This window comes from Sminthopsis crassicaudata, chromosome 3 (genome assembly GCF_048593235.1).
Source record: "Sminthopsis crassicaudata isolate SCR6 chromosome 3, ASM4859323v1, whole genome shotgun sequence".
NCBI lineage: Eukaryota > Metazoa > Chordata > Mammalia > Dasyuromorphia > Dasyuridae > Sminthopsis > Sminthopsis crassicaudata.
Window position 1 is genome coordinate 587,960,039 of NC_133619.1, and position 25,937 is coordinate 587,985,975.

The following is a 25,937-nucleotide window of genomic DNA, read 5'->3' on the forward strand; positions in this document are numbered from 1 at the left end:
AAAATAATTGATTTAGCTTGTTCAGGTCAACTTCTGATTTCTTTATTTGTTTGCCTGTTTGTTTGGCCAAAAAAAATCTTGACAGAGGTTCTAAGAAATCTAGGATCAACCTCAAGCTGCTTTATTTTTATTTTTGTATTCAATTATGTGGAACCATTATTCTTAGGTGTAGGGACCTTCCTAAGTAGTCATGAAGTTATTTATTATTAATGAGTTTTGTTGTGGGTAAGAAAATTAGAGAAACTTGATATTTAAGCGTAAATATTCATTAATGTTTTACATTATGTTTTAGGAATCAAGTTATCCATTTCCCAGTAAAGAATCTATTGGTCCAGAACTGGGAAATTCCTTTGCACCAAATATTAGAATTAAAGAAGAACCTTTGGATGATGAATATGACAAAGCAATGGCCCCACAGCCAGGACTTCTAGATAAAATTAAAGATGAGCCCGACACCGCTCAGGTAAGCGTTTATTTTTTATGGTTGGTTTTTTCCCCAGGTTCACAAGATGAATTGACTAGTTCAATGACTTAGCTGTTGGTATTGGTTTTGAAATGACTTTAAATGCTTGTTTCTCTAGGTGAGGTAGGGGTGGAAGTTAGGAAGTGAAGGGTGGAGTAGGTAGGAAGGGAGAAAAAGAAATAAGTGCCAGGTTAAGTGCTTTACAAATTTTATCTCTTGATTCTCACAACAACCCTAGAAAGTAGGTGTTATTATCTCCATTTTACAAATGAGGAAACTGAGACAGTGAGGCTAAGTGACTTTTCCAGAGTCATATCCCTAATTAAGTGCCTGAGGCCATATTTGAATTTAGGTTTTATGACTCCCAGCCCAGAACTCTTTCCATATTACCACCAGCTGCCTCTGGAGGTCTAAACATTCATTTGTTGATAAATTAGCAAAAAACACAGGTGGTGGTAGCATCCAATTTTCTTTTCTCTGCAGAAAAACATTATATTTTTGTATTTTTTTCCTTTTCGGTTTTATCTCCCCTTGGATCCATTTTGTTCTTGTTCTCTTCATTTCCTGACACTTTTTTTTTTTTTTTTTTAAGAGTAATTCTATTGATTTGTACTTTTTGTTGATGCTTTGTTGACTATTTCATTTTTATTACTAAACAGAGAAGTAGCTATTCACTCTTACTGTTATTTGACTGAAAGCTTAGAAAGAGGGGGCAGCTGTAGGTGCACAGTGTGTAGAGTGCCAGCTTTGAAGTCAGGAGGATCTGAGTTCAAATTTGGCCTCAACCATTTAACACTTCCTAGCTGTGTAACTCTGGGCAAGTCAACTTAATACCCCAATTGCTTCAGCAAAAATAAAATAAAACAAAAAAGCTTAGAAAGAAAAACAATTTGAAAAGATATGTGTTAATGCGCTATCATTTTGTTTGCTCTTTGTTGAATTGTTAGTACTGGACAGTATGTGCCAATTGTTAATTTTTAGAATGGGATTGTTCTAGTTTGGTGAATATAAAGTGATCTAGAAGGAAATAAGATGAGAATTTTTAAATTTACTCTAACAGGGACATATATGCATATAATAATATATGCAATTTGTTCTTAAATTATTATATATTTAGGTGGAGTCATGCTTTCATTTCTGTATTTGGCAATGTAACTACACATTGCTCATCTCTTCACAAGATCTCATGCCACCTAATTGACAATGTTTTCCCATAATCCTCCATAAAGGATCCATTTAGTTGATTGGAGGTTTTTCTCTTTAATGTCAGTATACTACATGACATGAGCCTCTCCATCTGTTATTTCTCATTAATAATACTAATAATGGTAAGAAGCTAGTATTTATATAACAATTTAAAATTTGCAATATGTTTTATATATGTCATCTCATTTGATCTTATTCTCACTGCATGAATAAATAATATTGCTTTGGTCAAATAAATTCTTGCTAATGGTTTATGTTTCTTTTTTTTTTTTTTTAACAAAAATTTTATGCATAGGTAATTTTTCAGCATTAATTGCAAAACATTTTGTTCCAAGTTTTCCCCTCCTTCCCCCTACCCCTTCTCCCAGATGACAGGTTGACCAATACATGTTAAATATGTTAAAGTATAAGTTAAATACAATTTATGTATACATGTCCAAACAGTTATTTTGCTGTACAAAAAGAATCGGACCTTGAAACAGTATACAATTAGCCTGTGAAGTAAATCAAAAATGCAGGTGGAAAAAAATAGAGGGATTGGGAATTCTATGTAGTGGTTCATAGTCAACTTCTAGAGTTCTTTCACTGGGTGTAGCTAGTTCAGTTCATTACTGCTCTATTGGAACTGATTTGGTTCATCTCATTGTTGAAGAGGGCCTCGCCCATCAGAATTGATCATCATATAGTAGTATTGTTGAAGTACATAATGATCTCCTGGTCCTACTCTTTCCACTAAGCATCAGCTCATGTAAGTCTCTCGAGGCCTTTCTGAAATCATCCTGAAATCATTATTCTCCTTACTGAAGTTTGCAGCAGTTCATATAATTTTTCCCCTGTTTTAGGGGAAATTTATATGTTATCCCCTTTTATCATTTCTTACAGCACAATACCATCTCTGACTAATTGAATAAGATTCAGTTGTATCTGATCATTTGTGACCATTGGTGTTTTCTTGGTAAAGATACTAGAGTGTCTTGCCGTTTTATTCTCCAGCTCATTTTATAGATGAGCAACTGAAGCAAACAATCAAGTGACTTGTTCAGGATCACCCAGCTAGTAAATGAGGCCATATTTGAATTCAGGTCTTCTCTGCTCCAGGCTTGCTATTTTATTCATTGCACCAACCTAGCTGCCCCAATTGAGTTGCATAACCTAAACTATTTATGTTTTTCCATTTCATTTATTTATTTATTTATGTTTAGTGTCAATGGCTAAATTAAAATGTTTAGGATTTCACATAGAAGAATATAGTATTTTGAGGATCAGTTATTACATTGTGTTTTCCAAATTAGGAACATTTGCGAAGTCTTATCCTTTTTTCTTTGTATCTTACTTTTGAACATATGTCATGATATTATTTGAATGTTTTTGGTAAACATACCTCCTTGCTAAAATATTGCACTTGATTTCTATACTTAATGTACTTCAGGTATTCTTCATGATCCAAGATGCTCCTTTCTTTCAGAGCCTTGTATTAAAGTTTGATATCCATATATGCAAAAGAGGCATGGTGAAAGACAGAATCTTATTGGTTGGTAGATCTTGCTTTTGAAAGCCAAAAATGACATAGCTTGAGGGGGATTGTGAGTTGAGTAAACAACACCACTAAACTTTGTCATGATAAAGGTAGAAGGCCTCTAGTTCGCTTCCTATGAGTAAGCAAGTGAATTTATTATCTGGGGCCTAATATACAGAATTTATAACCACTACACCTATAGAATCATATCAAATTGATTAATAGTGATTGGAATAGTGATGTGCAAATTATTTCTCACATTCTCATATTCCCATGGAATTGTGTAAGATTTCAGTGTATATGCAAGAATACCTTCTCTAAATAGATATTTGATTGCATTTTATTCTCCTTAGTCAAATGCTTTTGTGAAAACAGTAAACAAAACCAGCTTTTTTTTTTTTTTTTTTTTTTAATAGCTTTTTATTTACAAGATATATGCATGGGTATTTTTTCAGCATTGACAATTTTATTTTATTTTATTTTATTATTTTTTATTTTTTTATTTTTTTAATAATATTATCCCTTGTATTCATTTTTCCAAATTATCCCCTCCCTCCCTCCACTCCCTCCCACCATGACAGGTAATCCCATACATTTTACATGTGTTACAATATAACCTAGATACAATATGTGTGTGTAAATACCATTTTCTTGTTGCACATTAAGTATTAGCTTAATGTGCAACAAGAAAATGGTAACCTGGGTAGATAGACAGTAGTGCTAACAATTTACATTCACTTCCCAGTATTCCTTCTCTGGGTGTAGTTATTTCTGTCCATCATTGATCAACTGGAAGTGAGTTGGATCTTCTTTATGTTGAAGATATCCACTTCCATCAGAATACCTCTTCATACAGCATTAAAGTGTACAGCGATCTTTTGGTTCTGTTCTTTTCACTCAGCATCAGTTGATGTAAGTCTCTCCAAGCCTCTCTGTATTCCTCCTGCTGGTCATTTCTTATAGAGCAATAATATTCCATAACCTTCATATACCATAATTTACCCAACCATTCTCCAATTGATGGGCATCCATTCAACTTCCAGTTTCTAGCTACAACAAAAAGAGCTGCCACAAACATTTTGGCACATACAGGTCCCTTTCCGCTCTTTAGCATTGACAATTTTAAAACCTTTTGTTCCAACTTTTCCCCTTCTCCCCATCCCTTCTCCCAGATGGCAGGTTGACCAATACATGTTAAATATGTTAAAGTATAAGTTAAATACTATATATATATATGTATAATGTCCATGCAGTCATTTTGCTGTTATAAAAAGAATCAGACTTTGAAATAGTGTACAATTAGTCTGTGAAGGAAATTAAAAATGTAGGCGGACAAAAATAGAGGGATTGGGACTTCTATGTAGTTGTTCATAGTCATCTCTCAGAGTTCTTTCTCTGGGTGTAGCTGGTTCAATTCATTACTGCTCTATTGGAACTGATTTGGTTCACCTCATTGTTGAAGAGGACCACGTTCATCAGAATTGATGATCATATAGTATTATTGTTGAAGTACATAATGATTTCTTGGTCCTACTCATTTTACTCTGCATCAGTTCTCTTCAGGCCTTTCTGAAATTATCCTAACCAGCTTGTTCTTATTGGCTTTATATACTTCAGTCAGTTGTGTGATTATAAAGTTGTATCCTACTTTAGAAATTGCCTGTAAGGCTCACCTGTTTTTTGTTTTAAAAAAAATTAAACCAAACGTGATTGAAAAAACAAATTCTCATTTCTGACAACACTATAAATACAATCACAGTTAAACAAAGAATTATAGTCACAGAGGCACAAAAATTCATGTAAGGAAGGAGCCTCACTGGACTTCTAGTCTCACCCTACTTGTAAAGAATCTTGCTCATAGCATATCCAGTGGTAATCTCTTTACATAATGAATTCATTGCTTCTCCAAAAAATCTTATTTCATCCTATTGCAATTTTGATGGTTGAGAAGTTATTTCTTTGTGTCAAGCTTCAATGTAGTAAGTGTTACACATAGGTACTTAATAAATTCTCCCTTTCTTTCTCCTTCCCTTTTATTTATTTATGATCTTATCAAAAAAGGAATTAACATTAGTCTGGCATTGCCTTTTTATGAAGTTATGCTGGCTCTTTGTGATCACACTTTACTTTTCTACGTATTCACTAATCATCTCTCATTTGAGCCATGATTCCTTTTTTTTTCCTGTCATTTTTTTTTTTTCCTTTTTTTTTTTTTTTTCTAACTTTCTCCCTTTGGCAAAGTAAGATTAGTGTACTGATGGCTTTCTGGCCTAGTCTTGGACAGTGCAAGTACATTAAACAATATAGATATTTGACCTAAGTCTACAAATCCTCTGAGAGAGGAGTCTTTCAATTAAGATTGAGGAAGAAAAGGTGAGGACTTGGATATTACTCACAAGCAGTAAAGAACTTAAGTCCATTCCTGAAGAATGGGATTTTATTTCTTATTTGTTTCAAAGCTGAGATTATATGTTGTTCTCAGATCTAGTCAATATAGTAACTTATTTATTATATGAGTTAAACATAACTTTTTTTTTTTTTTTTCTCCTCTTTTTCTGAGGCTGAGATTAAGTGATTTGCCCAGGGTCACACAACTAGGAAGTGTTAAGTATCTGAGACCAGATTTGAACTCGGGTCCTCCTGAATTCAGGGCTGGTGCTCTATCCACTGCGCCACCTAGCTGCCCCAAACATAACTTTTGAGATAAAATGGCTTCACTTTTTCGCCAGGAGATGGAATATATTTCAAATAATCTTGCAAATAAAGAAATATGTAACTACTGTGCTGAATTGTCCTATCATAATTCATAAATTTAGAGCCAAAAATTGTCTTAAAGCTTATCTAGTTTAAACTTTCATTTTATTTTATTTCAGTACTCCTTTTTGTCATTGTTAATTAATCCCCATTGAATTTTCTATGGTAATGATGAAAAGCATTTAAATAAAAATATCCAAAACAGAAACCAGTTCTAACTATATACTATATTTTTCTTTAGTAGATAATTCACTTTCCTGTCACTAGGGAGGAATTATATCTAATTAGCTCTTTGTTTTTTTTTTGTTTTTTTTTTTTTTTTTTCATCAGATTTCTTTTAGTAATTTCTTTTTTTCATCAGATTTCTTCAGATTTCTTTTAGTAATCTTTTCATTTATGAGGCTATAGTCATTTAATTATTTTTTTGTTCTTCTTATTTTACTTTATATTAGACCATATAAACCTTCCTATTTCTTTACATTCATGCAATCTGTTTTTTTAGTTATGAGTACCTATTGTGCATCCTAGATTTTTTCTACCAGAGTGCTGCTGTGATTATTTGGGTATATACAGTATTACATTGTTTTTTACGCTCTTGAGTCTCCTGGGTTATATGCCCACTAATGAGGTCATTTATATTTAAATGATACAAACAACTTAAGAATTTTTGTTGAATAGTTTCAAATTGATTACTTGAGGTGATGAAGTTCTTTTGCAAGAAGCTTAGTTTTTCTAGCTTATTTAATGAAAAACAGTAAAGTTTAAAAGTTAGTCACAAAAAAAAATTAGTTATGATAATCATGTCAAGTTTTATCTTGTTGTAAGTATATAGATTTTGTGTGTGTGTGCTTTCTGTAGAATTTGTAGAAATTGGGCCCCAGGGAAAAATAAATTTTATTCTGTTGCTTAAGATACATAGGCAAGGAGTAACATTCTTAAGTATCTTCTAGAAAAGAAGCACACTACTGTGGTAGTTTACAAGATGGATACAAAGAAGTAGACAGGGAGTATAATGAAAAAAATGAGTCAGAGCCAGAACACCTGAAAGTGCTAAAAAAATAAATAAATAAAGATTTTTATGTTTTGCATGATTATCATCTATCGATTTTAAGTCCTAACTTCCTCATCTGTAAAATAGGTATCTGATATTTTTGTATAAACCCATCTAAGCTTGTTAGAAAAAGATTTCAAAATGTGTTATGAACTAGCATAAAATGAGACAGTATGAAGAGACTATACCCTTTAATAATGTTAAAAAAACTGTGATGCTTCACAGATTTCTGGAAAAAAGAACTTTGTAGACTGTCAAGCACCAGCTAAATGAATTTGTTGTTGTCATTGTTAATACTATTAATAACGATGTTTGAAAAATCTCTTTATGCCTATAATTTTTTCTCCCAAGTTTTAAAAAAAATTCTTTCTTATAAGGTATGATTCTTGACATGGAATGACAGGAATGTAGGGGAACATCTACAGGCAATGTGAAAATAACCATGTCAAGAAAAATACATTTTAAAATAAAAGGAATAAAGATGATAATAGTTATTGCTCTTAAAAAATTTTATAATCTAATTACCAAGGAAAAACTTAAGGAATGGAGTTACAAAAAAAAAAAAACCAAAACACTAATTGGAGTCAGAAGACTTGGTATTTTATTTCTTTCTGCCACTAACTAGCTTTTACCTCTGACTATTTTACCTCACTAGGTCTCAGTTTATTGAAATTCAAAATGAGGAGTTTCAGCTAGATAATTTTTAAGATTCCTTTCATCCATATATTTCTACCATGTTTAACATATGTTGGACTACTTGCCATCTGGGGGAGGAAATAAATGGGGGAAGGAAGAGAAAAATTGGAACACAAGGTTTTGCAAGGGCTAATGTTGCAGAATTGTCCATGCATGTTTTGAAAAATAAAAAGCTTTAATAAAAAAAAATTTTTTCTTTCATCACTGAAATTCTACAGATGTTAATATGTATCCTAGGTTCAAATCCTAGGTATTAGAACTCAGGGCCTCTAATCTCCAGAGCCAGTGAATTTTTTCCCACCATCTACATATTTGTAATGGTATGGTATGTGGATGTAATATAATATGATTGTGCAGTAAGAAATGATGAAGACAATGAGTACAGAGAAACTAATGAGTAGAGGACCAGGAGAACAATTTTAATAACAATTACAATAATGTAAGTAGAAAAAGCAACAACTAAATTAATTGAATCTGAATGCTGGGAAATTAGAATGGCCAACTTGGCCAAAGTAACAAATGAAAAGATACTTACTTCTCCCACTCCTTTTTAGAAATGGAGATCCATGAACCATGCATTTCTGTAGAATAATGATTCCAGACTCTTTTGGGTATGTTGATGAATTTTGTGGAAGTTGTCTTTTATTCCTCTTTCTTCTTTATTATAAGATATGGAATTCTGGGAAGGGGGTATATATCTAGTGGGAAGTAGAAATGACATGAAGAAAGATAATGATAAAAGTATCTATTGGCAAATGTATTTTAGCAAACATGGTAGTGTTTTAAACATTCTTCACCCTTCCTGGCTCTGCTGCAGCAAGCTCAGTCATGCCTTGAATAAGGTGTAGCTGGTGTCATTATAATTCCCTACTAAACCTAGTTGAGAATAATCCTGAGGTTTCAAACCTATGTGACTGAAAGGATGGTGGTGTGCTCAACAGAACTAGACCCCATCTTCTCGAAATCTTATGCTCTAACAGTACAAAATCGTTCCTATTTGTTTGCAGTGGAATGACATGATTTAATGATGTGGGAGTTAATCTGTAGGACAAGATTATGTTGTAAATGAACTAGAAAGGCTGCATAAAATGCAGACTTTTCTTGGGTCTTAAATGAGTGTATTTTTGTGGCACCTGAAAGTTTACAAAGTACTTTTTTTCACTATGTCCTGTATGTCCATGTATGTATATGTATATGTGTATGTATATTTGTATATGTGTATATCAAGCATTTATGACATACTAATGATATACCAGACACTGTACTAAGAGCTATGTATATAAAGAAAGCCACAAATAGTTCCTGCTCCTTAAGGAGTTTATATTCTAAGGCGCAAGACAACATTTAAAAAACATAGGTACATACAGAATTAATGGGAAATTACCTCAAGAAGGAAGGTTTAAGACTCAGAGGAATTGGGAAAGACCTTCTTTAAAAGGTGTCATTTGAGCAGACTAGAAGAAAGTCAGTAACTTTTAAATTGCTGAGGTGAGGAAGGAGGCAGAGTATTCTAAGAGGACATTCAGTACAAAGGCACAGAGAAGGGAGTTCAAAATTTGTATGTGAGAACAGTCAAGAAAGCCATTGTGGCTGATCATCAAGTGCTGGGGCTGGTAAAGGAAGGGATCAGATGGTGAAAGGCTTTAGATGCCAGAGTTAGAACTTTATATTTTATCCTGGGGATATTAAGGACCGATTGGAACTGATTAAATAAGGGAATGACATAATCCTCTGGTCTATGCTTTAGGAAAATCATATTAGCAATTAAATAGCAGATGGATTGGAGTGTATGTGGCATTTAAAAAGGATACCAATGGAGAGCTTTTGACATTGTTCACATAAGAGGTAATAAGGGCTTAGAATTAAGAGATTTGGCAGTAGATTGGTATGTGGGCTATGCGAGGATGAGAAATTTAGAGGGATACTAACTGAACCTAGATGACAAGGATAGTTATGCATTTGATGGCAATGGGAAAATTAGGAGGAAAATGAGTATTAAGATTTATTAAATTTAACTAGCCTTAGAAATCTATTTTCAGATGTAATGGAGATGGTGATGCTATACTGGCACTCAGAAGAGAGCCTACTGTTTCTGGATATATACAGATATAAATACACACATATTATCCACATAGAGATAATAATTGAACTTAGGGGAACTGGTGAGATTACCAAGTTTGGTAACAGGAAAAGCCTCAAGATAGAGCCTTAAGAATGCTCACTAACTTACAGTTAGTAACTTACAGTTAGTGAGCATCACCTGAATAAAGATCCATGAAATGAGACAGAAGAAGGAACTGTGATAGGAGGAGAACTAGGACAGAGATAGTGTAGTGAGATAATAGAGACAAGAAAATAACTAAGAGGAGGTAGTGATCAATAGCATCAGATCAGTAGCAGGTGTAGAGATGTCAAGAAATTTTGAAGGATTGAAAAAACATTTGCGATTAAAAGGTCTTTTGTAGAGAACATTTTCTGTTTATTGAGATTTCAAAGAATTGTTAAGAGAAGTGGGAGCAGAGGAAGCAGAGGTACATAGTATAGTTGACTTTTTCACACAAGTTAGTAGACAGAGGACAAATGCAGTATTGTAGGAAATTGGGAATGGCAGGATTCAGAGAGTGTTTTGAGTTTTGTTTTGTTTGTTTTTTAAAAATGGGGAAAGATACAAGTATATTTGGGAGCTAGTAAAGATGATAGGGGGCCATCTGCTGGAGAAACACAGGAGGGAATGGGATCTAAGTTACATCTAGAAGGGATGGATTTGCTGGAGAGGACCAGCTCTCCATTATAGGAGTAAAGGAAAAGCTGTTAGGGAGAAGATATCTTGAATGTTGTGAAATTAGGAGGGGAAAATAATCTCACTCAAAGAGTGAGTGAGTGTATAATATGGGAGGATTGAAAAGATATGAGAATGGGTAGCAACCAGTATAGAAATTAGGTAAAGAGTTATTACTCTATTATTTTTAGGGCCTAGCAAGATAGAAAAAACAAATTTGTGGTGAATTCAACTTTTTGTGATTCTCCTCCCAGCATAATTCAGCAGCATATGAATAAGAGTCAAGGGGATAGATTGTGGGATTGATCTAGGGTTGCAGTTTGGCAAGATGTAGTTTGTGATGGGATGAGCAAGAGGTTTGAGAATAAAGATTAGTATAGCTTTGAGCTGTTTCACCAAGGAGTTGACACAGGAAAAGGGAGTAGGTATAGCTACTGACAGAGGTGATGAGTTGGGAAAGAATTGAGAAGTGGAGAATATAGAGGTTGTATTGAAGAACAGATTTAGGAGTCCGGAATGCTAAAGCATTGGAAACAATGGAATGATAAAGGATTAAGATCAGATAAAGGAGTTTTGAATTTTATGAACACAATGACATTAAATGGATGGGATGGCAGATTATTTTTTCTAAGTCTTAATATTGACCATCAAATTTGGGCGTGATTTAATCCTACTTGTTTAATCTATCCTAAAGTTCACAACAGTTTTTCCTGATCAGGGATTATCATTTCTCTCAGATGACTAATGTAACCATCCTTCAATTATATAGTTAAGAATTTTACTCTTAATTTTAAAGCGCATCTTAATGAGAACATTTTTCTAACTTCACTGAACTGTTGTTTTTTAGATCATTCAGAACATTCAAGCATACTCTACTGGCAGTATTTAAAAGAGACAGAAAGTTCAGATGATCTTATTAACATACACTTTACTTGGGACATACATTGTTTTGCTTTTCTGGATCAAATGCTTTGTTTTAATTGGTAATTACTGAATTCTTCTATTATGTATATCCCTGTCAAATATATGATTATGAAGTTTTGGTAGCATATTTAAAAGTTTGATTTTTTTTTTCCCCTCAGCAGCATTTTATTTTTCCAATGTAAAGATAGTTTTCAACATTCATTTTTATAATCATAAGAGTGTTCCAAATTTTTTCTCCTTTCCTCCCTTTTCCCCAAGATAGCAAACAATCTGATATGTGTGCTTAAGACACACACACACAACCACACTTTAAACATATTTCCATAGAAAAGGTAAAAATAGTATTCTTTGGTCCACGATCTTCATAGTTCTCCATCTGGAAGCAAATGGCATTTTCCATCCCAAATCTATCGGAATTGTTTTTGATCTTTTGCATTCTTGTAGGATCATCCCAACTTTCAAGTAGCTTAAAAATACATTGCTCCATTGTTTTTGTTTTGTTTTGTTTCGTTTCTCTTCCCAGATTATTTTTACCTTGTGAATACAATCCTTCCTTTGCAACAACAAAAAACAAAACAAAACTGAAATTCCATTGGAGAAATGGTCAGTGTATTCACATATGGCAGGGAATAAAGAAATATATATTGAATTCCATTGAAAGCCCTTCATTATAAAGACAAATGTAACCCAGAAAAAAATAATTTAATAAACTCACTGAATTCTAATAAATTCACATTTATGGTTGATTAAAGGCTGAAAGGAAAAATAAAAAAAAAAATACATTGCTCCTCCAGCCCATTTCCCTCTTGGGTACACAGTGGTATTCCTAAAATATGAATCAGATTATGCCTGTAGCTCAAAAAAATCTTGAGTTTTCCCTGTTGTCTCTATAAAGCAAAACACAAATTCATGAGTTTGATATTGAAATCCCTATATGATTTGTCTCTTGGCTTACTTTATTTCTGTCAAATTGTCTTACTAGGTTGCCCAAATAAAACATTGTATTTCTCTTGCCCTAGTGGTCCCACCATATCTAGACTCCACTTCTTTCTCATCTTTTAACTCCTAAAATCTTTAGTGTCCTCAAAGGACATCTCCACTGCCATCTCCTGCAAAAGGGCTTTCTTGATCTTTCCAGTTTTCTCCTCTTTTTTTCCCTTGAGACTTCTTTGAATTTACTCATTTATAAATAGATTGTATCCCTGCAGTAGAATTAAATTTTCTTGAAGTCACATGGGGTTCGCTCTTTTTTTTTTCTTTATATTCCCAGTACCTACCATCATGCCTTGTGCATATTAAGTACTTGATAATTGGTTGCTTGTTAGGTTCTTACTAAGTGCTAATGAGATAATGAGATATTAGGTTCTTACTAAGTGCTAAGTCGGTACTTAACAATTCTCTAGTACCGGCCTTTACTGGGAGTTTTACCCCTTCAAACTTCTGGGGAGGAGCTTGCATGCTTAGGAGGAGCAAGTTTATTGGTTGAAGTATTTTTTTCTCAGAAGCCCCTGAGTTATTCCACGCCCATTCTCAGGGAGGATAAAAGAGGGCGGCACTTGAGAGATAGTCTACTGTAGGCCAGAGTTGGAGCGATGGAGCGCCTCTCTGGAGGAAGGAGAGTCTGGCAGGGAGATTGAGTTGAGACAGCAGATCTTCTCCCAGAGAGTGATCAGCAGTTTCTGAAGGCAACAGAACATTACATTTGCTAAATTTAATTTATTTTTGATGCATATAATGTCCAATTTTAATTTCTTAATTTCAAATTCTGATCTTTGTTCTGATAAGTTATTGATCTAACTATACATAGGTGGGTGATTCAGGGCATGATTTCCACATCAGTAATTATTTTTTTCTTTTTAAAATGATGAATCTAGCATCCTACTCATTATTTTGCATAAGAGGTCATGATATAAGACATGAAGTTTCTGTATTTAAAGCTTTTAATTAGTCTATTTTGTTCTTGAACTGTATTATTTCCTGATCTATTTTATCATGTCCTATTTTATTACTCTTTTTGCATTAGTCAAAGTGGAAGTTCATTTAATTTGGAGGGCCTTAGTGAATTCTTCAAATAATTTCTCCATCTTTTTACCCTCTGTAAAAATAATTGGCATGTAATCTACAATTGTTTTCAAGGTGTGATCATTTTGTAAATCTTAATCTGTACTGTAGTTTAAAATTACAATAGACCTTGAAAACAGTATTCCTTTTAAATTTTTCATCAAACCAGTTCCAATTTGCTACACTGAGTGTTACCTTATGAATTCTCTTCATATTTTGTAACAATTTCTTTCTAGTCTTCTTTGTAGTGGGAATGGTGAAATTGATATAATTCAGATTCTCCAGCAGTATGTCCACTTGAAGGTTTTTGGACAGGTTATCTCACTTAATATCTAAATTAAAGTTTATATATGGTCTACAAACAGTGTGATTCTTAATGCCATTTTATTCTACCACCATCACTGCTCACAAGATTGTAACATACTATTCTTGGTATGACAGTTCTTGTTTTTGAACTTAGGCTGTTAACAGCAGACGGGAAGAAGCAGCAAACCTCTAGCAAGATAGAAGAAACCTGAGAGACAGCGAATAAAGCTAATTTTTGTAAACTAGTCTGAGGGCATTATGATAAGATTTTTGCCCAACTTTGCAAACTTGTTTGTAATTATTTTTTTTCCCCTTAATAATTCTTAACCAAATGAGATAAAAGCAATCACAAAAGATAAACTAACTTTAATTGCAAGAAATGAAAGGTTTTGTATTGACAAAATCAATTACCATAAAAGAGGGGTAGCTATTGTTTTGGGGAAAACTTTATATCATATATCTCCTAAAAGAGTGTGGTATCTAGAATATCAAAGGATTTTTTCCTAAAATAAGAGTAAGCATTTTTTAGAGTAATTATAAAGTATTAGCCACCCCATGAAAGAATGATTCAAATCACTCATAATTAGGGAAATATAAATCAGAACAACTGAGGTTTTATTTTCTATATGGAAAATTGGTAAAGATGACAAATAGTGGAAATAATCAGTATTGGAGGAATTATGGGAAAGCAGACACTAATATATTGATGGAGTTGTGAATTAGTATGTTTTTGGCTTGAAATATACTTAATAAAGTTGAATAAGATATGTCCTAACTTGTTATCTAAAGAAATCACTGTTAGGCATCTACCCCAAGAATTTAAAAGAGGCTCTAGTTTATCAACATAATTTTAATGTCATTTTAATAGCAGCAAAACCTGGAAACTTAATATCTGCCAATTGATTGGGTAAATGAATTGTAGAATGTAATTAATGGCATATTATAAGAAAGCAGAATATGAAGAATACAAGGAGGCATAGGAATAATTATATGTACTAACAGCAAAGTCAGTAAAAGAAAAACTATTAACCTTAAGAACAAATGCTCCCAAATCATTAAATCACTAATAAGAGAAATGCAAATCAGAATAACTCTGAGGTTTTACCTCAAGTTCAGCAAATTGGGAAAGATGATAAAAGCTGGGAAAAGAAGGGCATATTAGTGCAATTTCTGTGTACTCATCAATTAGTACAATCATTTTGGAAAGCAGTTTAGAATTATGCAAATAATAACCCAAACTATCTGTACCCCTTGATCCAAAAATTATACTCCTTGGCTTATACTCCAAAGAAGTCATTGATATGAATAAAGTCTCTCTATGTGTCACAAAATATTTATAGCACTTTTTGTAGAGGCAGAAAAATTGGAAATGAAATAAATACCCATTGATTGGAGAATGACTAAATGAATTGTACATGAATATAATGAAATATTACTGTGCTATAAGAAATAATAAACATGATAAATACAGAGAAGAATAGAAACATTTTGAAGAAGGAAATGACAAACCACTCTAGCATCTTTGCCAAGAAAACCTCCAGTGGGTTCATGAAGAATTGGACATGACTGAAATGACTGAACAACAAATGGAAAATTTTAAATGACTTGATGCCAAGTGACATAAGTAAATCCAAGAAAACAGTATACACAGTGACAGCAATTAAAAGTGAATATTACAAAATTTAAAAAGTGCCATGGTCACAGTGAAAAGATAATGAAAAGACACACCCATTTCATTCCTTTGTAGAGATAATTGGGCTTGGAGCATCATATATATTTTAAGACTTTTTAGATTTAATGACATGCTGGTTTTTACTTTTCTCTTCCTCATTTTCTCTTTAAAAATATGTCGATCAGCCGTCAGAGAGGGGAAGAGAGAGTGACTGAGAATGTCTGATGTTAAAAAAAAAAAAAAGTAAATGTAAAAATGTATTTTAAGAATATATAAATGGAAAAAGCAAGAACAAAAATCAAAACTTTAATTATGAAATATAATCACAAGGCTTGGCCCTCAAGAAGAGAATGCACTTCCATCCCTTCTTTTTAGGTGTGATGGACTGAAGAACATTTATGCTGTTACACTTGATTGATGTGGTTGGTTGGTTGGTTTTGCTGAGTTGTTCTCCCCCCCCCCCCCCCTCTCCTTCCCCCTTTTAAAAATATCTCCTGTTAAGGATGGCTCTTAAGTGGAACAGTGGTAGGGGGTATATTTGGAAATGGAAGTGATGTAAAAACTAAAAATAATTTTAGAAAAAAAATTTAAGTATATAATTCTGTAGCACATACACACAAAGAAACTAGCTATATAATTATGTGCAAGTCAATTAAATTTGCTTCCTCCTCTGTTAAGTGGGCATACAACACTTCTACCTCTCTCACAGGTGTATCCTTTTTTTAAAAAATGCAGTATATAAATATGATTATCATTGATGTTATCTTAGCTTTCTTAAATGGAAAGGGGAGTATAGGATTCTGTGCAACTTTTTTCTTAGCTGACATATTTCCTTGGACTAGGAAAACCAGTATAAATTAGAGTTCACTGAGGGCGGAGAGAAGAATAATTGAGTAGATATCAGGACACACAAGCATCATAGACAAATTATGTCTAAGTGTATTTCAGCTGATTTAAAATAAGTTAACCTGTAACAAATCACTCCCAGGTGAGTAGAACTGGAAGCTTCTGATACCCTTTGCTGATAAGACGAGCAACAAAACTCCATCTGCATTTCATTTCACTTGATTAACCAAATTCTTATCTGTGCAAAAGGCACAATATGGGATGGAATGTGATCTATGGACTGGTTTAATTGCTAGAGAATGGGTAAAAAAAAACAAGGAATTTAAATTAAATCTAGAAAGATAAGATCCTATTATGAAGGGATTGAAAATTGGCAAATAAGTGTATATATTTTATCCTGGAAGCAGTAAGGAACTACTAAAACATTTTGAATCAGGGAGTTATATAGTTGGGCCTATTCACTAACTAGGAATAGTACTTTACAAATATAGGTTGGAAAGAAAAATGAAGCAGAGAACTTCCTGGGTGAAGACCTGAATTAAGGTGATAGCCATTGAAATGATAAGACAAGTGTGCAGGTATAGAGCCAAGTATGCAGGTAGAACCAATAGGTTGAGTTTGAGCAGAGTTGAGTATGACTGAGATTGGAAATGGTGGTATATTCATCAAAAACAGGGAATTCAGGAAAAGGGGCTCTGTCTGGCTGTATTTAGTTTGAGATGCCCATGTGACACTGAAGTGAAATTCTCATGTAAACAGTTGGTAATGTAAGACTGGAGCTCAGACATAGAGTGATGGACAGAATCAGCTACACCCAGAGAAAGAACACTGGGAAATAAGTATAAACTGTTAGCATTTTTTGTTTTTCTCCCCAGGTTATTTTTACCTTCCGAATCCAATTCTTCCTTTGCAACAAAAACAACAAAAAAATTCGGTTCTGCACATATATATTGTATCTAGGTTATATTATAACATTTAATATGTATGGGAAAGCCTGCCATCTAGGGGAGGGGGTGGAGGGAAGGAGGAGAAAATTCAGAACAGAAGGGAATACAAGGGATAATGTTATAAAAAATTACCTATGCATATGTACTGTCAAAAAATGTTATAATTATAAAATTAATTTAAATTTTTTTTTAAAAAAAGATGAGCTCAGGTGAGAGATGATGGCTAATAATGTAGTCATATACATAGATATAATTGAACTCATAGAAAGTGATGACATCATCAGAAGGCATTATAATTTGGAGGGAAAAAAGGCCCCATACAGAGGCCTGGGGTATTACTTACGCAGAGGAGGTGGGACATGGATGATGATTTAGGAGATTGACAAGTAGTAGTCATAGAAATGAGTGAGAGCTAAGAGGGAGGGGCTGGAAGAAACAATGTCTAGGAAATCAACAGGATCATATGCTGTGAAAAACCTCAGGAAAAATAAGTAAGAATGCATAAAAAGGCTTCTTTAAGATTCAGAAGCCAGTTTTAAGCAACAGCTGTATGTTGATTGTGACTATTGCAAGAGTACAATAACAAATTATTAAACAAAAATATTTGAAACCCCAAAATTACAAGATGTTAATATTTAACATTTGTACATTTCTATAGTTTGTCACTTACAGGTATATTTGATTTCTCCAATGGTCTCATGACAGTAGTAGCTCACATTTAGCTGTGGCACCTCTACAAATGAGGTATAGGCCAAGGTCACATTGCTGTTAAGAGGCTAAATGAAGTGGAAACTTCAGATTTCTCCCTCCTGATGTATTAGTGCTTGAATAATAATAGCTAGTCTTCTTAAATAAAAACTCATTCTATAATATTAGTATTTTGATTACAGCTAGCATTATATAGTACTTTATGTATATAATTCATTTGATCTTCACAGCAGCCCTATGGGTTAGATACTATTATTATCCTCATCTTTAGTTATGAGGAAACTGAGGCCTACAAAGTGACTTCACCATAGTTAATAAATAATCTGAGGCAAGATTTGAATTCAGATGTTAAAAACTCCCAAGTTCTAGGCTCTATCTAGTCCTAACTGCTGTAATTTTAGTTTTAATCTCTTTATCCTCTGTTAACAACTAGGTTTACCAGGGATTTAATTGATGTTATTTGAATTATAGTTCTGAAAATATTTTATGTCCATAATAATAATCTTAAAGGTGGTAGTTTTTCTCAAGTGATTAAATTCATAGATTATGCTGAGTGAATTGAGTATTTTGGAATGTAATAGGATATTCTTTTGAAGAATGAGGCACTTGAATTGATTTCTCCATTTGGAAATCAGAATATGTATCAATATCATGCCTTTGAAGAAAAGCCAAACATTTGGGTTTTTTTTGTTTGTTTGTTTGTTTGTTTGTTTTTTTCATCTTAAGTTAGGAAGCTCTAAGTTCGTACACATGCTCATTTTGCTGCTAAGACACTAATTTGAGTTATGTTTTCAAATGCTTAAAACTTGAGTCAAAACCATATGTTTTAAGTGAGAACAAGTCGATCAAAAATAGAATAAAATCTCATGATTTCTCTTGATTTAAAATTTCTGACAAGCCCAAGTATTTTTCCTAGTTCCAGTTAATAATGTATCTGATGTTGTTGGGGGAAATACCTACAAAAGCAGATTTTTAAAATAAACAGAATCATTTTTAAATACTTGAAGAACATGCACACATGCTCTGAAATTTTCATCCTTTTATTTTATATCCTCTTTATTTTCCAAATTCTTCTCTAATCCTCTACTCATTGAGCCATCTCTGAGTACAAAGAATAAAAAATAAAGGGGCAGAAAAACAATTAAACAAAAAAAGCACATCTATCTGGGGTGCTAATATAAGTGTAGTATTCCATGCATATGGTTCCTCACCTCTACAAAGAATGGGAGAGAAAATAGGAACACCCATTTTTAATGTGAACTGTTGTTAAACTACAAATCAGTTTTAATTCTTTTAAATAGGTCCCATCAAGAAGGATTTTTTTGCATTTTTGAGTTAGTGAAAATTTTCTAAAACACTTTATTTAATGCTCTTCTAACACTTAAAATTTTCATGTTTTGGTTAATCTCAAGCAAACTTATTATGGCAAAACCATACTTTTAAAAAAATTCTGGGTAAGTGTTCTTTGAGTTAAAACTTATATGGTCTGTCAATTTTGGGATTGCTTAGTTCATTAAGAACTCAGGGCAATATTTCATTTTAAAAACAGCCCATTTTTATTTTTCCCTACCTCAACAAGAACATTTAAGTATGAGTACTTAAGCAGTTGATTTTTTGTTTTGTATTTTTTGCTAAAGCAATTGAAGTTAAATGTCTTGCCCAGGGTCACACAGCTAGGAAGTGTTAAGTGTCTGAGATCAGATTTGAACCCAGGTCCTCCTGACTTAAGGGCTGGTGTTTTATTCACTTCACCACCTAGCTGCCACCCCCTCCTTTTTTCTTTCTTTTTTTTTTTTTTTTTTTTAACATTTTTCCTGAAATTTGGACAAATAAAACAAAAACAAACTTGTCTTGATTTGATCATAGAATGAGCCAGATGAGTATATTTGATAATATGAACTGTATAATTGAAAATTAAAATGTATTTAAAAAGCCTATAATTAAACTTTTTCCCTTAAAATTATTGTAAAAATTTATTTCTGTTAGTGGTGCTGTTCTGGGAACAGTATATTTGTGCATCCTAGTCAAGATAAATTGTAATTTAGAGCAAGATTATTCTATCTAAAAAAACTGGAAGGTTTGGCTGGACTAGCTCATGGATACAGGTCTTTTTGGTCAACAACTCTCCATAAACTCAATCAACTAAAATCATTTAATTCAAATCAGATTTCAATGAAAATTAAACCCTTTGATCTTTTTAAAATACAGCTTAAATTAGGGTATAAATCAGTCATTAGTCTGCCTTTGTTCTGATTCTCTTTGGATATAGTCACATTTACCATTTGTCCATTTGGTGTCTTTATTTGACCTCAGTAAAATGGGATATTGTCTTTTAGCAGATGTGAGAGATCCCATAACACAAACAAATCTTGTTTCTTGAGAATTGCTAGTAATCAATATAAGATTTCCAAGATTTTTGATCTGAGATATTTTGAAAGCTTGCTAGCTTTTTGGTGCTAAAGGTAATTTTTCTCTCCTGCTTAAATATCTGATTTTTTAAAGAGCATTTTATCCAATTTTCCCCTTCCCTTTCAGGAATACAGTCATGGCCAACAGGGAAAAACTCCAGAAGGAGAACTGAAAATTAGTGCTGTTTTTTCAGTCAGTGGCAGTCCTCTTGGTAAGAAGCACACGTTTGTAAATTACCACTTACATATTCTGACCTGGATCTGGAGATATGTTTCCTGACATTCTTGTATTTGTGGTGTGAGCAGTAATGTCTCATCTTTGATTAGAACTATTAAATACATACTCCATATTTTACATTAGAGTTTAAGACTGAGAAGATTGGAGCTGAAAGAAAAATAGAATATATGTACTTAATATTCATGGTAAATACCAAAACCTTTTCCTCCCCTTCCTGTTTTGTTTTTTATAGCTCCACAATTGACAACAGGCTTTCAGCCTTCTCTGGCATCCTCTGGCATGAACAAAATGCTTCCCTCAGTTCCATCCCCAGCTGTTCGGGTTTCCTGTTCTGGTTGTAAAAAAATCCTTCAGAAAGGGCAAACGGCCTATCAGAGAAAAGGGTCTACTCAGCTCTTCTGCTCCACACTGTGCCTCACTGGATACACCGTTCCATCTGCCCGCCTACCAGCCCCCACCAAGAAAACCTGTTCCAGCTGCTCAAAGTATAGCCGAGATCTCCATTCTGTCTGTTGTTTATGCATATTCTCTTCATCAGCGTTTCAGAGTTCAACTTCCCATGTTTGGAAAGAAATAGGCAATCAGTTCTATAGAAGCATGCTGTGCCTTTTTATTTTCCCTAACAGATTTATTACTTGGTCATAAATAGTTTCTTTGCTAAGTAAGAATTTTACAGGTGTTTTTTTTTTTTTTCAAGTTCTAATAATGTAATTTTGTAATAGTTAAAATCACCTGTATCCTTTTTATTTTTTGCAGTCTTTAAGGAAACACCTACTAATTAGGGAATTGTAATATTTAAACTTAAAAACTAAGTAACTATTTCTGATACTGAATTCATTTTAATAATGATAGATCAAGTAGAGATAGTTAACAAAATAATGGTAGTTGAAAGTATATTAATGCCTTCTGCAGAACTCATAATGTTTATAAATATATTTGTTTATCTTTGCAACATTCTGATGCAATTGAATTCAACTGGATAAGACTTGTGAGGAAGGAGGACTGTATTTGCATTGGGGGCCAGGGTTTGAAACCCAGCTCTGCTGCCTCGTGCCTTTGTGACATTGCACAGCTTGTCTAACTTCTCTAGGTTTCAATGTCCTCATCTCCAAAATGGAGGAGACGAAGCTAATTGACATAAGGATCAATCCACTTCTCAGTTCTCTTGGACTTTCTTACATAAGTCAAGAAGCTAGGCTCAGAAAAGGGATTTTGTCAGTCAGTGAACAGGGGCAAAACTTAAGATGATTTTACTTATATCATAAAATGAGATTTAGAATATTAGGACTAATAAAAATAGTATGTTAATGTAAATCTATGACTATAGTATGATATGTGGTATTCTAAACTAGTAGTGAGTCTTAAATTAAAGCTAAAGTGGAAGTATTTGCTTCATGGTCATAGTGTGTGTGTGTATTGATTTATAAGAGTTAGTGTTATAAGAAATCTAATGTCATCTAACCTGACATTCTCTTTATATAGATAAAAAAAACTGAGGTTTAAAGATAGTTATATGTCTTTTGCATAGCTACTCTAAGAATAAATTTGAGAGTTAAGAGAATTATTATAGTGACATTCTTATTTAGCCATGTCTGTTTCTGAAGCAATTTACTCTGTAGCATGTTTGCATTTGTCAAAGGAATTATATCCCATAGTTGGGTCTCTTAAGTAGCTAATTGCCTTATTTATGGGTACTTTAAAAGGTCCTCAAACTGAAAGGAAGAGGAGCATGTACATTTCTCTCTTGTTGTTTGACTCCTATATTAGTTTATTTTTGACCTAGTCATTGAAAGAAACTTTGGAAATAAGCTGCTTCAACTTCTTCTTATAAATATAGAAACTGATTGAGATGCAAAGAAATAAAAATGACTTGTTTAAGGTCATATATAGCCAGAAAATGACTGAGTAGAAAGAAATAGGAGTATCTTGACTTTTGATCCCATTCTCCAGACTTAGTTTACCAAATAATAATGAAGATCATTTTCAAAGCTGATTTTGGGTGGGTGTACATATTCATTTAAACTAGTTTATTATCACAAGGAATTTACTCTGGTTTTTTTTTTTTTTTTCTTTCATAATTTGTCATTAAATCCCATTTAGTTTTTTCTTTATATTTATGTTTTTACTTCTTGGGAAGCAATGCAGTGTTACAAAAAATGTGATTGATAGAAATAGTCTTAGACCTTGGTTTGGATGCTCAGTTCTGGAACTTACTTTGGCAAGTAAGTACTGAGATTCAGTTTTCTAATCTTTAAAACGAGGATGTTATTTACCTAACAAGTTTGATAGAGCCAAGATAATTTCTTTACCCTAGAATACTATATGTTTTATTGTTTTTGTTTGCTTAATCAATCTTTGGATTATTAAAAAGAAGTAATTAAAAAGGAAGTGATAGTCTCAGTTTTCTTTGTTAAGCCTAAAGGATGTCTTTATTAGACATTTGATAATTCAAATTTCTTGTAAAGATTTTTGTGATCTATCATAGTCTTGTTAGGAGTGTTATAGATCAGCAGGTAGATCACATTATAGGAAGTTATATTTACAGATTGATATAGATTGTAAGGAATAGTTTGATGAAAACTCTAGAAATACATTATGTGAAAGGAACTAAGAGTGTTTATTATGGAAAAGTTTGCTTAGTTTTAAAGGGTAGAATGGTATTGTCAATTCATAGATGGAAACTAAGGGAAGACAGTTGACAATTTTAAGTTATCTAAAAATGAATAGGATATGTTATGAAAGCCCCATTGCAATAATTGTGCAGGCAAATGATGAGCGACCATTTAAGAATAGTAATAATACTAATACTTGTCAGTGATGTTAGAGACAGGGTCCCTGCTTCAGAAAAAATCCTGAAGTCGATGGTCTCAAAAGTTCCTTCAAAACCCAAGATGGTCTTAGTTATGGTCTTAGTTAACTTTTTCTTAAGTATTCATCACTGCAGACAAGTTTTAATGCTAAATTTATTTTATGACATATGGTCCTTGGGGAAGAAAATTATAGCCTAAACTTTTATAGAGATTCACACAGTATTTTGTTTTACCTTTTGTTTGTTCTTTCTTTGGCTCTTTTCTTTTGGCTAAAGTCTTCCTTTCCCATGTTTTGTCCACATATCCCAACGTGTTCAAAAATTCCCTCATTTCACACTGTATTTACAATTAGCTCAGTTGGTCTTTTTTTTTTTTTTTTTTAAACCTATTTTATAGCACAGTATAATATATTTTATCTCCCTCATGACCTGGTATAGTTCTACTCTCTCTTAAGCTTTCCTTTCATATTCTTTCATTTGTTGTCTCCTCTCTTTGCAATTTTTATCATATGCTTTCCTCCCCTAATCTCTGTGCATACCTGTCATATACCTCTCTCTCCTATTGCCTTTTGCTTTAATTATCATCCATATCATTATCCTATTATTTATTATTTTTGGGTCCCTTTCTTCTAACCTAACTATTCCCTGATCTTTTTCTCTTTTCTGCCATTATTTCTTTTTCTCAGCTTTATCCTTAGCTCCCTCACCATGTTCATCTTGTTTTTGGTTTTATATCCTCTTTCACCTGCCTCTTTCTTATTAATTCTTATGCTCTTTTTGTTCCACTTGACTTCCTTTTGTTCTTATTTTATCCCAATTCAATATTTCACTACTATTTCTCCTAATCTTTTCTCTCTACTGGCTTCTCTCTACTGACTGAAACCATTAGTGCAGGTGAGATACCCTGGTATCCAGCTTTAGAACATTAGAGTTAGAATAGACTAGTATCATTTCCTTGGTTTATAGATGAGGCAACAGACCTGGTTATGTTAATGGTTTTTGTTCAAGGTCGCATGCCTTGTTCAGTTGCAGGGCTTGTATATTAAGGTTTTATTCTATATATTTTAAACTATAGGATGGAGTAAGTTTATAAATCTTTCTTAAATATACAAAAACTTTAATTTGAGAATTATGAATAGGAGTGAAAAAATAAATTCAGTTGGCTTTAATGTCAAATAAGTAAACTATTTTTATGAATCATAGGAAAGATAGCATTATTGCTAGTGTTAGAAGAGCTAGTTAATTTGGTAGAGTAACAGTTGTGATTTTTTACTTGGAGTTCAGGATTTTTTTTTACCTTCTTTATCTTTATTGATATTTGAAGTCTTCAAATTTGCAACACTCATAAGATATCTTTTTTCTTTTTCTTTTTCTAATTTTGTTCTAATTTTTCCCCCTCCTTCCCCCCCCCCAAGATGGCAGATTGACCAATACATGTTACATATGTTAAAGTATAAATTAAATACAATATATGTATACATGTCCAAACTTTGAAATAGTGTACGATTAGCATGTGAAGGAAATCCAAAATGCAGGTGGACAAAAATAGAGGGATTGGGAATTCTATGTAGTGGTTCATAGTCATCTCCCAGAGTTCTTTTGCTGGGTGTAGCTGGTTCAGTTCATTACTGTTCTATTGGATAAGATAGTCTTTTTAAGCAAATATTAAATTGTATAAAAATTTAAAATAAGCTTTTAAGTCTTTTTATAATGAGTTGCTTTTGAGAATCGGTAGCTAAAAAGAAATTTCATCTCTGAATACTGGAGTAGGCAGAAAGTTCATCTCACTCATTTTGAATTAAAATTTTTCATTCTGTTTTTATGTTGGAACCACAGAAAAACTAGGACGTAAGCCCCAAAAACTCTTTGAATGGGCAAAGAAGATATTCTAAATATTAATGTATTTTCTTCATAAAAAAGTTTCTGAGGTCCTAATTTCAGAGTAGATACTTTTCTAATAAATGATTCTTATAAATTTTTTAATGTTTCCCACTTTTTAATGTTTAAAAGTTTCTCTCTGCCAAGGGTAGAGAAGGAGATATAGGCATATACTCTATTATAACCCAGCTTAAACCCCATATAAGGTCTCATAAGTTAATATGGTAATTGTGAAGTTATGATTTATTTTCAGTAAATGTTTGATTTGTATACCTATTTTATATATCTGTGTACCCAGGATTATGTGAACATTTTTCAGGCAAAAAGGGATTGTGAGGAGAAAAAAGTTTTAAGAAACCCATCTTCATAATAAGTAGAAATAGAAGTCTGACAGTTAACTTAACAGGCATTTATTGTCTTTTGTATGCCTTTGTATGCCAGGCATTAGAATATAGAGAAAGATTAAAAGCTATAAAGACTTAAGAGCTCTAAAAAGAAGATATGCCTGGATCAGTTTAGTATACTAGGTTCACTGACCCATAGAAGTTAATTACCTTTAGCTTTCTTTAAGAAAAGAAGGAATAACATCCATATATGCCAGACATAGTAGGTACTTAATAGATGATTGTTAATTGATAGTTATTTTTTTCAAAAATTTTGATGCTTGAAGGGATG

General features: G+C 32.9%; 1 protein-coding gene across 16 annotated transcripts in view; it reads left to right on the plus strand.

Moving 5' to 3' along the window:
* The window catches only part of ZMYM4 (zinc finger MYM-type containing 4), a 119,287-nt gene that overhangs the window by 51,151 nt on the left and 42,199 nt on the right, over nt 1–25,937 (plus strand). For all 16 annotated transcript variants that reach the window (XM_074305085.1, XM_074305089.1, XM_074305084.1 and 13 more), the window contains 3 exons: nt 293–463; nt 20,465–20,549; nt 20,808–21,060. In XM_074305085.1, coding sequence (XP_074161186.1) covers nt 293–463; nt 20,465–20,549; nt 20,808–21,060 — 509 coding nt within the window. The remainder of the gene's footprint in view (nt 1–292; nt 464–20,464; nt 20,550–20,807; nt 21,061–25,937) is intronic.